A 12679-nucleotide genomic window follows, 5' to 3' on the forward strand; every position below is an offset into this window, starting at 1 on the left:
TAGCCAATTTTTTTTTTAATTTGCACCTTCTAAAAGCACCTTTTGGGAGCTTTTTTGTGCACCTGAAGGATCCAAAGCATTATAGGATGAGAAGTCTTTGCTTACTAACTCAAGAGGAGTTCTCAAAGAATATGGATGGTAGAAAACAAGATTTGTGAAGCAGCGTGTTGAACAGTTACTGCACCTTTTTTTTTTCCCTTTGAAAAATGGAAACTGAGCACTGCGTAAGTTGACAAATAGGAGGGGACACGTGTGGCAGTCCTATGCAGCAACTCTGCCAGTGGTACGAAAGCAGAATTACAGAATTGTGCGTAGCTTTCTAAGACCTGCCTGTACGCTAGGACAGCACAGCTGCATTTTTAATACTGCGAGCACCTCCGTGACAAATACATCAAGGTGGGATACCTGCAAGGTGGACTGAGGAACAGGCAGATGGCTGAAGAGACATGCCAGTGACCCAGCTGTGGAACTGAGCCTGCCGCTCCTGCTGTGCGAGTGAAACGACAGTAAAACACATCTCCAGTTGAGACTTTCAGATGTGCCACAGTTTGGGAATCTGATCATGGCCCTGGCACTTCCAGGTTTTTGTGAAGGCTCCTGGCTGGGACCTGGTCACTGTCTGTGGGTCTAATCGGGGTGAAGCCAAACTGGGCACTTGAGGACACTTCCAGCTACTCTTCTCAGCAATCCGTTGCAGTCTCTCAGACGAGCCGGGCACGCACTCGGGGCGTTGGTGCCAGCACAAAGAAGGGAGCGGGGATGATGTGGCCATCGGTGTCCGGAGCAGGGTGATGTGGCCGGCTGTGCACAGGGCAGGGCCACAGCAGGCGCTGTTTATGTTGGTTTGCATGTAGAACCACACCCAAGTGATTAAGGTATTTTTCCTCTATACCTTCCTAAAGCAAAATGAAACAGTTCAGCTTTTAACTGCTGGTGGTTAAAAGTAAACTGTGTAACTTTGTGCTGGAGACAGCGGGGCATAACAGGCATATTTAGATTCTGTTGAGAAGTGTGCTTTTTTCTTGGCAGTTAGTTAATGCTGTACAGTCAGGCTTTAATTGCTGATAAAACAGCATGGGACATGAATCAGTGTATGCATCTGATCGGTTTTAGCAGGTGTGCTGTGACTGAACGTGAAAGTTTACTTTGTTAATTCTGAAGGTGCAGTTAGTTAATAAACATTAACATTTACTTTTCAGACTAAAAAATGGATAGCAGCTATCTCTAGTTCTTGTGTGCTGTTCTCTGACTTGGCAAGAAAAGAGGCTGTTACTAAATCAATATGAGCTATTCTGGAGAGAAGGAAGTATTTATTTTGTCTGGCACTCCGTATCTCTCTTGCATAATAGCGTATGATTAATTATTCTTCTGTCACTTATGAGCTGCTTGGTTTTTCTGTGGCCAGATCTAGTTACTTGTTTAGACTCCTGCGATGAGCAACTGCAAGAAATTTCCTATCGCTCTTAAATATATTCCAGTTATTAAGTGTATTAGTTGAATGTATTTTATTACTGCTCTTTGCTAACTAACTTCTGACCTCTATGAAAGAAATAAATACGGTTCTATGTTTATCAACAGGCCAAGTTCTTGTAGAAATTTCAAGAACGCACAAGAAACTTAATGACAGTCTAGAGGAGAGTGTAAGTATCAAATTCGGTTTGGTTTTGAAATTGTAAATTACTTTTGCCAATTTTTAGTAACCCTTCATTCATTTCCTTTTAAAGTTCAAAAAATTTCATAAAGAAATTATATCTGAACTGGAGAAGAAAACAGACCTGGATGTAAAATATATGACTGTAAGTAGACTGAATTCTAAATGTCATATTTTATTTATCTATTGCTAGTAAAAAAAATATTCAGAAATCATTCCCTAACAGTTAATTAATGTGTTAGAATTGAGCTTTAGATATATAAGCATAGCCAAAAAAAATCCTGCTTATTTTGAGTTAAAAAGGGAACCAATACATGACTTAATGGCATTTTTAAACTAAAGCTGAGAAAGGCAATTGCTTAGGTCGTTTGATGGGTATTAGCTCTAGCTCATAGATTATGGTAATGCTTTTTAGTCACTTACCCAGTCACGTGGCCGTGTGCGTTATGTTTTAAATGCTTTGGTTGCAGGCAACTTTGAAGAGGTACCAAACTGAACACAGAAGTAAATTAGATTCTTTAGAGAAGTCTCAGGCTGAGCTAAAAAAAATCAGAAGGAAAAGCCAAGGAGCAAGAAATGTCATGAAATACGAGCATAAAGAAATGGAGGTTAGTGTATTGTCTCACATTATTTGTTTCTTTGTATGAGAACTGGTCAACAGAAAATGTTAAGCTATTACAGGTCGTGTTTTACAACAGACTTCCGAAGCTTACTACAATTTTTGTATATGCAATGTTATTAGTTAATACTCCTGTGTAAGTTGTTTGGCAACAGTTAAACTCTACGGTTTCAAAGAACATGTATTTGTCATTCCTCGAAGTTGATTTATATTAAAGGCACTCCCACAATATGTATTCCAATTGAAATTAGGCTCTAGGCAGCTCTGCTGTACGTACTCAGAGACTTCTGCTTCAGTTTCTAGGTTTCATCCCTTGACTACTTGATTTATTTATTTTTTAAAGTACTTTTGTAACTACTTCTTTTCATGTTTTTTCCACACAGAGTCAGCTATGCTATGCAAATTCAGTAATAATGTGCTATAAATTAATTTCCTGAAGTAGGCAAATACCAACTTCTGCTACACTTAGTACCTTTTCTACTGATCTTAAAACCGCATTGCCATCTTGAGGCGAAACAGGAAATGGCAAGGCAATGAAGAGACTTCTTCATACTTATATTCTGGTTGTCATGGATGTCTCAGAAAATCCTTGCCCTTAATATTTTTATTTGCACAATACTTTGTGCTAACTTATATGGGTTTTTCCTCTGTATTTTTCTATTTTATTTTTCTTTTCAAATAAAACTTTGTTTATAACGTGGTACAGTAAACAGAAGTACTGGCTTCTATTTTTTACTACCTATCTGTTAACTTGCATACATAACAATTCTCTTTTTTTAAAAGTTGTTTGACTGGAAATTCAAGGATTAGCATTTAATCACATTTAGCCCTGAATCCTCATAACCTCAGACAAATATGTCTTAAGTCTTTTCAGTAACTCATTTTTCACTCTTTAAAATGAAGTAGAGATTCATCATAGCTTTATGAGAGCAGATGTAACTAGTTTGGGGCAGATGAAGATAATTAGTCTAATTAGAACATCCCTGGCCATAAAATTGCTCAGCACAGTTGCTGCTTTGATGCCATATTCTTATTTACTACAGAATTTTATTTAGAGGCTGAAGGACTGTTTCTTGTTTTGCTTCATTTCCCCCTCCTCACCCCCAAAACAGATGATTGATCACCTGTAATAAGAACATACCTTTACCTGATAAGTTAGCTCTGTGCATGAAAAGAGAAAGGACTTGGAAGCAGAGCTACCTCACCCGCCTTTCCAAAACCTTTTTATAAGGCTTTTGGAGGCTGCTTCAGTAATTGGATGTAGTATCAAATAAAACTCAAGAGACTGTATGTGATTTTTCTTTTTTTTTTTTTCCCCACTTAGTATTTGGAAACTGTGAGCTCTCGACAGAGCGATATTCAGAGATTTATTGCAGAAGGCTGCAGAGAAGCTCTCCTTGAAGAAAAAAGAAGATTCTGTTTTCTCGTTGACAAGCACTGCAGCTTTACCCAGCACATGCACTTCTATCACGTTCAGGTCAGTGGCACGACTGGGAACAGAAATGAAGCCCCTGAAATGTATCACACAGGAGACCAGGCTGCCCTAAGTAGCTACGATAGCACTCTGGAACACTGTAGTACCAAACGAGTGTTGCCGTTGGTTCACAGCAAATGTTTGCACTGCAATAGTCCCTTAATATATTGTAGCAACTATAAAGGGCTACTGTGACTTTTTAAAAATCATATATGAGGAAAAAAATGTGTGAACTGATCAGGTATTTCCAGTGTCTGACCACAAAAACAGACAGTTTCTTTCTACAAGTTGTTGTTTCCAAGAGGTATTACTTAGAAAAATCTTGAAAAATACTTCCCATTTTGCTGGTGGTGTCATTTTGATATAATAAGAATTAACAAGTAGGTCTGTGCAATTTTACAAAAAAACCATATATTTGACAAATACCTTTCAAACTTGAATGCAGTGTGCAGACTTCCTAAAATCCAAGCTGCCTGGGTGGCAGGAAATCTGTAGCGATGCCACCAAAGTGCCTGAAAAAGTCAGGATGATGATAGACGAAATAAGGACACCTGGTTCCACTCCCGTATCGGGAACTCCACAGCCTTCACCAATGATAGAGAGAAACACCACGGTATGTTCATTTCTCTTAACTCGGGAGCAGGGTAGCTTCACTGGCTTCCTTTGTGCCTAAGCGATTGGGGTCGAGTCTGTGATGTACCTCGGCTGGAACATGGAGGGTTGGGTATGAAAGCAAAATCATTAAGCTGGAGCTCTACTACTGGAAGACTACACAGTGTAGTAGGCAGAAGCACGTAGCCAAACAGAGCTCAGGATTCAGTTGGGTGCCTAGGACTTTTTCTGCAGAGCCCAGCCTCAGGACTACTTTTGTTCTAACCATTCAGTTTCCTACATTCTTATCTGTAAGTAATAGTAATTAAATAGTAATAAACTCAGTAGTTTAATATAAACTTAAAGTTTTCTACTTTCCTTCTTCCTTCTTACCTCATGATTCTTACTAGCTTATTAGAGTACAGGTTAAATTCTAAATTTTACTCATTTGTATCTTGTGTCACTATTAGTTGTTGAATTTCTAAATAATATTAGTTCTAAAAAACCTGTGGAGATTGTCTCGGTGTAACTCTGCTATTTGTGTAAAAAGGGGCTATAAGAGCATTCCCACGAACAGATACTTATCAAGGGACAGAAGCCTCTTACAAACTATTCTACCAGCAATTTCATAGGAACATGAGGACTTTCTGATGTATCTATCATTTAAGAATATTTAAGCATCACTTTGTAGAATTTAATGTTGCAAATAAACTGTCACTGTCTCCTCAGTATTGTGATCCTGTTGCTTTTGTGACTCTAGATTGGCAATGATTTTTATCCTTACCATGAAAATGCATCAAAGGTGCCCCCTGCTCCTACAGGTAGGGCGTACACTAGTCCGTTAGTCGATATGTTTAACAATCCTGCAATGGTTCCGAAGACATCTTCTGAAAAACTAAATAATTCAGGAGGTGAGTGTCACTTTGTTGCAAACTATGAAAAGTGTAAATTACATACTATTTTAATTCTATTTTAATCACTTTCTGTGTGTCCCTGATAAATCCAGCTTATCTGCTCTTATGACTTGCAGTCTCACCAGAAGACTACACTATGTAATTCTGAACAGGATGTGTCTGAGTGATTATTTCACTGCACATACTAACATAAGAACTATCAAGGTCTCTTACAGCTGTGAGCGTTTAGCATTCTTCATGCCAAAAGAGGAAAGAAGTAGCAAATAAAAACTTACATAGCTTCTTATGTTTGTTGGTTCAACTTCATCGTGTTGGGGGCCAGGGGAGCGTATATAAATGGATATTTTATTAAGAGTTGCATGGTGATAAGAAACATTGGCAGGTGTCTAAGTGGAAAGCAAAGCAGTCAATACCATGTCTCAGAACTTGATTTACACTTGAGTATTCCTTTATCTACCTTTTTTTTTTTCTGTCAGACCACACTAGCTCTAGCTGTATTTAATTGTGTTGGTATGTGGCTAATGTTGCCTTTTTTTGTTTGTTTGTTTGTGTTACTTTTTTTGACAGAGACTTCAGATGATGGCAGTTTATCACGTTCAACTTCTGTTGCCACGGGACTAAATATAATGAAAAGGCAAAAAGTGAAGACAATTTTCCCTCATACTGCTGGAAGTAACAAGACACTGCTCAGCTTTGCACAGGGGGATATCATCACACTTCTTGTAGCTGAAGAAAAGGATGGCTGGCTTTACGGGGAACATGACTCAACTAAAGTGTAAGAAAATCAATACATTACCCAATTTGAACATAAAGGAAAAATGTGTCTCATCACATTTTGTAAGGAGGTATTAGTAAATGGTTTCCCGCATTTTTTTGCTGGCTGTCATTGACTGGGGACTTGGAGTCTTTCTGTAGGTAAATCACTGCATTTATTCTATAGAGACTCTATACACTAATTTGGTATTATCAAAAATTGGGTTTTTTAAAGTTACATCTCAGTTCACTGAGTGTGTTGTTTGTCCCCTGTTGTCTTTTGAAAGATCTTTCTGATTTATAGAATACAAAATTGAAAAACTTTCCCATTACAGGAAAGGATGGTTTCCATCATCGTATACTAGACCACTGGAAGAACCAGCAGAAGGAAAAGCATTTGTCCCAGTGCCAAGGTAACGTTTTGGGTGGGACTTGCAGAAATGCCAAATTTTCTCTGACGTTATTAAAGATGTTATTTTTCTGTTCATGTTCGTTGTTATTCAGTAACATACAGATATTTTCTAACAGTCTACAGCAGGATGGCTTGATTGCATTAACATGTTTGAATGGTTACACAAAGAGCCAAGAAGTAGCTTCACCTCAGCTTTATACTCTGGAGTCCCCACTGACTTCAGCGGGACCATACACCTTTAACTTTGGGATTATGTACTTTTGTGCTTTCCTGGGGCTAAAGGTGAGATACATACATTATAGGAACCGAAAATCTTATTTATTTGTTGGGTTCTGTCTTGCAGCTCTGCACCAATCCGAAGTATTAGTTCTGTAAATCTTGTGGAAAAAGGTGATGTTGTCCTCCCACCACCAGACTATCTGGGATCACTGCAGACAGATAAAAGAACGGAGTCTTCCAAAGGTACCACTGTTAAAACACCAACCGACAGACCAGAGGGCCCAGTAAGTAATCAGTACCTTGAATCCAAATGTTCTGCCCTGCTTCCTTTTCTTGATCTCCTTAGCTGAGGTCTTAAATGAGGCTCTTTGTCTTCAAAGAAATCACTTCTGTTATCAGATCGTAGAACTGTATGTAGTTCTTAAAAGAACAGGTCACCTCAGGTTCACAAATATAACAAATGTGAAAAATTGCTGGAGGTTCAGCTATACAGGCCTTTCAGAAATGTTCCCTCCAGTTGTACTTGGCTTTGCAAAGCCATTCTACAGCTGTATCAGAAGAGCAGCTATAGAAACATCACAGACACACTCCTGCCAAAATCTCTCTTGCAGATGCAGAAATAGGAAAAAAAAAAATCTTTCTGGAGGGGAAAAATGACTAGTGCTTCTCATTAGAGAAAAATCTGTATTCCTTAAAATGCATGAGGAATTAGAGCTAAGAGACTGTCCTAACAAAAAAGATGAAAGTTGCTTGACAGGGATGTGTGAAGCTTTCCTCTCAGAGATCTTACCCCATTTAGATTAGACTAGTCATGTTTTGGGATTTTTTTTCTTAAATCTAAATATTCCTCCTAAAAGATTAGCTGATTTTTTTTTGTCAGAACAAGTTAATACTAGCATATGTATTTGAATCCACGTTGAAGTAAGTGTCTTTATCAGTTATGAACCTTGTTGTGTAGGAAGTCTGTAATTCGTGCCGTGATGTTCCTAGGACAATGCCTTTCTATGAGCAGTAAAGCTTTTCCAACACACACAATGAGTATCAAGAAGTAAGATCTAAATTGAAGTGTTCACTCATTTCAAATCAAGTATCTGTGAACTTCTGAAATGATGGTGAAGACAAGCATCTATATTTTGACACATTTGTGGTTTTCAGTTTTGGATGAAGCAATGAGCCTTAACAATTATGTAGTCAGAGTTATGCATTACATCATTTGCTCTATGGTTAGCTCTTGAGACTTACGGGATCAACATGTCTTTCATATGTAATTATGTTCACAACAGTTAAAAGAAGATGTATCAGCCTGTGGAAGTTGCCAAGCAAGCAGTACAGTGAGTTCTTTCCCCTGTGACAAGTAAAAGGGAACTTACTATAGAGCTTAAAAATTATTGAATCCATTAAATTGTCTCAGCACCATCATTACTGTGCTGCAGTTGGTTCTCATGAGTAGTCACCTGAAGGGTTCGTTTTGTTTATTCTGTAGTTTGTTCAGGGGTTTAGGGAGTAACGTTAAGGCTTGTGGACTAACATGCTTGGTGAACTGGAAGAACGAAGAGGAATGGCAAATCATTTGGTGGACAGGCTAGGACAGAATTCTGATTAGAACAGTATATTCTCTGTGGAGGCCAGAATGGGCTTAATAGCCTCTTAGGATGGAAACAAATGCATCTTTTCCGAGATTCTAAATTTCCACAGGGAAAGCAAGATAAAAAATAAATAAATTGGGATTCTGGAGTATACAATAATGACTATTCTCCCGAGGTACCCCATACCTCACAACAGCTACCTTTTTCCTGCGACCCCATCATTCTTCTTACCTGTTACAAAAAATAAGGAAGAGAAATGTAGAGGAGCACTGCTGCACTTGCACCCAAGTGTTTTGCTCCGAAGCTGCTTTCATTCTTCTGGAAAGTAGTAGAGCTTCCTTGTCTTTCCTGCTTCCGTGCAAGTCACAAACCCCCACACCCACGTAAGGCTTTGGAAATAAGCTCAGCGCTATACCATGCTGCTTTGTGTTCTTGTACAGAATTTACATACGTGTAAAACAGTACGCTCGCAGAGTCATTTGTGCAGAAGCAGGAAATGATTCATTGAGGCATTTTTGTTTCAGAATATACAGAAAAAATAGCTCGGGATTTCAAAGACAACTAAAACTGTTCATGCCGTGTTTTACACAGGACAGTACTATGCAGAACAGTATCAGCTAAAAAAGGCTTAGTAGTTGACAGAGCTTTGATGAGGGCTGGTGTTCAGTAAGAAGTAGCATGTAATTCAGGCATTTGTTCATTCTAATTAAGGGCTAATTAGGCTAATTCTAAGGTCTAATTCTATTTGCGACTGATGTACATGAGCAATTTCATTGGAATTACAAGTCAAGCACGCGTTTAAGAACCCTACTGAATTAACTTCTGAATAGAGATTTCTTCACCTGCATCATGGTACTGTGAATAAGGCAGTGAGGGACTACCTGTAGTTCAGTGCAGCTGAAAAGGAAAGGCTTACAGGCCTTTGTTCAGCAGTGACATTTTCAGTATTGAAAACAAAACAGCCATATAGACTGAGGGATTAGTACAAGTCAAGCTGCTACGTAAGAGTGATGGCACATTCCTACTTCTATACGCAAGAGTGTAGATTCAAATTTCACTTCAAACTTTATCTGACATCTGTTAGAAGCAATGCAATTAGCCTGCAGTTTGAAATGCGTAATTTCAAGTCTGATTATTACTAAAAGTTAAGAAGGGAAAAAAGTAGCAATTAACTGTTTGCCAAAACTGCCATGTCGCATGACAGGCTTGCAGAGGCTAGTATTTTGCAAGTTTTCCATTTTATCGCACCTGAAGCGTTTCGTGCTGTAGCAGTACTGCGACAGAGTGACACTGCCATCTTTTGGGTTAGCTTAACTTCGCAGGAGTGAAGGACGCTTTGTCACAGAAGTGCACACTGTGGCTATAAAAAGAAGTCTTTTCAGATTGTACACTGAGACATGACAGCTTCATTATAATGCAATATTAGCAACAGCTATGCAGAACTATTCCTCCTTTTGTAGCACTCCCATACAGATAGTGCAGATTAGATATGAACATGCCATCAGCTGTTTTCTTGCCTTTTTCCCTCACCACTGCTACTCACAAGTCACAAGAGATACCTGAACTCATACTTTGTAAATCAACACTAGCTAAACACGGTAGCTTGTATTAAAAAACCTCTAGATCACAAATCTTCCCTCACTTCAGTCTTTCAGTATTTAAAGATGTCATTATGCTGGCTGCTGCCTTTAACTTTCTGACTTTGCAGTTGTCTGAGAGTCACACTGTGTTTGCGCTGCAAGATCTGCTCCAAGCCCAGTTTTGGCATTTTGCTGTGACAACGAGCAGTTTAGAAACAACGCATGTTGATATTTGTGTTGCAAGTAGTTCTGTCCTTTTTTTTTTTTTTTTTTTCTTTTGGCTGATGGCTGTTGCAGTGACATTTCATTCAGTATTTTAACCTGTAAAATGCCCAGCTACACATCGGGTGATCACTGATCTTAAGCCTGCAAGGGTGGAGGGGGTAGATGCCACACAAGTAAAACCAAACCAGCTAATGCTAACACCATTTCCTTTCTCCCATCCACAGTTACTTCTCCACAGTTCAGCTGAACTACACCATAATTATTCTGAACAGGTAGATACTTTGGCCTGCTGAATGATAGGGGCTTTTTTTCTTAGCAAGGTAGCAAGATCACCTGTAATGTATGTCTGTAAATTGATGTATCTTCTTTTTCTTCTACAGAAACCTGATATGAACGGCATTATAAAACCACCTTTTCTAAGGTATGCTTTGTAAAGCTTTCACACTAAAGTTGTTGCACTGATTTTTATATTGGCTTATATTATGGTACTGATCATGAGAGGGAAATAAGGATATTTTTCCCAGACTGCTGTGACCTTTCCTAGACATTGATAAAACATTATATGGTTAAAACTGGTTGTGCTTTTCTTAAGAGTGGCATCAGGTAAAATACAGTTCATAGGCCCTTCTCAGGAAAAAAAAAAGTTTCTCCAGTAGTTTGACAGGGAGGAGGACTTAAACGATGTCTTTGAGGGTTAAACAAGTATCTTTGAAGACTGGGAACTGTTTAAAAAAACTGTCCAGGACTAAATGGGCATTAATTTCCTCAATTTTTGATCACTGCATTAAGTTTGTTTTAAAAATTCAAGTTAAACTAAGGGTTGCACAGAATCTTTTAGTCTAAAACCATAACCAAGTCTTCAAAGAACTGGGATGAAGAAACAGTATGGCTTAAAGTTGGTTTTGTATTGCCGCAAGCCTTCTAGTAACTTTGTGCATTTCTTTTCAGTGGAGAAAATCCTTTTGCAACTGTGAAACTCAGACCAACAGTAACAAATGACAGATCAGCACCAATTATTCGATGAATACATGGTCCATACACATGCGCTTCCTCCTTATAAATACCATTTTCAGTAATGGCAATTGCTATCTAAACTTGTTCTAAAAATTATTTAAATGTAATTACTGTACAATAGAATAATGCTGGAATGGAAATTTTTTTAACCTATACTTTCTCATGAGATAATTGCTTTGGGCACTTTGGCTTGATTTTACAGTATGCCTTTTTGTAGTAGGAATTGTGAAAATACTGGAGGTAGTTTGGATACTCTAGTAAACCAGTGTAACTAATAGCTCACAGATCTGAATCCTTGGTATTCATTATTTGGAAACTGCAATGGTAAGTTCTAGAATAAGCCTGCATATGCCACTTACTAAATAAGATGCTTTTTTTTTCCCAAACAGAACAATGTAACAACTGCCTTATTCCAGAATAGAGAATTGCCTGTATAAAGTGATTATACATTATTTTGTTTAAAAAAGACACCCTAGGTTATAAATAAATATTTATCCTTTAAGAATAGGCAATTTGTAATGCTTTGCTTAACGTTCAGATACAAAATTTTCAAGTGTTTAACATAAACCTATTTTAAGCCTAAGGTTGTAATGTCAACACATTCTTCAATGCTAACTTTTTCTTTAAAACATGTCAAAATTCAGTCTTATAAAAAGTCATAATAAAACAGTGCCATGATTTTTTTTTCTCGAATTCTAATATAAAAAGTGCCTTCCACAAAAGAAAAACAGGGTAAGTTTGAAAATTTCTGGTTGAGGTGCCTAGCACTGGCCCAATCTAACAGCTTCTTGCTTCAGTCACAAGGATATTCAGGCCCAGATATTCTAAACTCCATGGAGCTGGAAGACTTTTTCTACAGTAATGATCATCTCAGAAATTAACTTACAATGTTAGAAACTGGCTCAAAGCACCCGATGCTGATGCAGTGTGATCCCTGCACAGTTCCGGTGGTATTTCCAACCCCCTGTATGAAGCCTGTATTGTGACTACTGCCAGAGATTAACCCGTACTGTCCGTATCATTCTACTTGAAGTATGTACCTGCTTCCTACAGCATCCCATGGATATTCATGCTGTTGTGTCCACTTCTACTACTGTAAACAGTGAATTCAAGTCATAGGAAATGCCTTTCGGTTACTTAATATCCAAAAAATAAGTATATGAGCATGTGATGGCTGCAGAGGTCAAGTCTACTCATTCCACCTCATGTGCTACAGAACTTTGCAGAAATATCCATTATCGCATTTTGAATCACCAACTTCACAGAACTGTAACTTACACCTGAGCCAATTTTCTAAAGCATATTAGAGGCAAGTCAGCGTAGGTTGTATAAGCTTTCTGTAATTAATTCAGTATCAGAAAAGCAAAAATCTTTACCCAGGACAGCTCATACTTGGCAGTGCCACAGCCTCTCTTTCTAGGGAAGAATGCCCTGCCACTGGTGTCTGTGAACTGGTACCAGTTCCACTGCATTGGGAAACTGCTGCTGTAGCAGGTAGGACACTGCCACCACAGCCCTTGAAGATCGTATGTGTCCCTATAAGCAAAACTATCACTAATTAAAACAGACCTCTTACTGTTTGTTATTACTATTGCCTTCAGAAGATGGAGAGGGTTCATTAGCATAGTGGTAGCACACACA

General features: G+C 38.3%; 1 protein-coding gene across 1 annotated transcript; it reads left to right on the forward strand.

Moving 5' to 3' along the window:
* The first annotated feature begins 1541 nt into the window (after positions 1-1541).
* BAIAP2L1 (BAI1-associated protein 2-like 1) lies at positions 1542-11048 on the forward strand. The gene is made up of 11 exons (XM_009871832.1): positions 1542-1640; positions 1725-1796; positions 2122-2259; positions 3595-3747; positions 4190-4357; positions 5096-5246; positions 5817-6024; positions 6338-6415; positions 6758-6917; positions 10405-10445; positions 10973-11048. The coding sequence occupies exons 1-11, from the start codon at positions 1542-1544 to the stop codon at positions 11046-11048; spliced, it is 1344 nt and encodes a 447-aa protein (XP_009870134.1).
* Positions 11049-12679: the final 1631 nt, after the last annotated feature.

Source organism: Apaloderma vittatum, unplaced genomic scaffold (genome assembly GCF_000703405.1).
Source record: "Apaloderma vittatum isolate BGI_N311 unplaced genomic scaffold, ASM70340v1 scaffold23646, whole genome shotgun sequence".
In the NCBI taxonomy this organism is placed as follows: Eukaryota; Metazoa; Chordata; class Aves; order Trogoniformes; family Trogonidae; genus Apaloderma; species Apaloderma vittatum.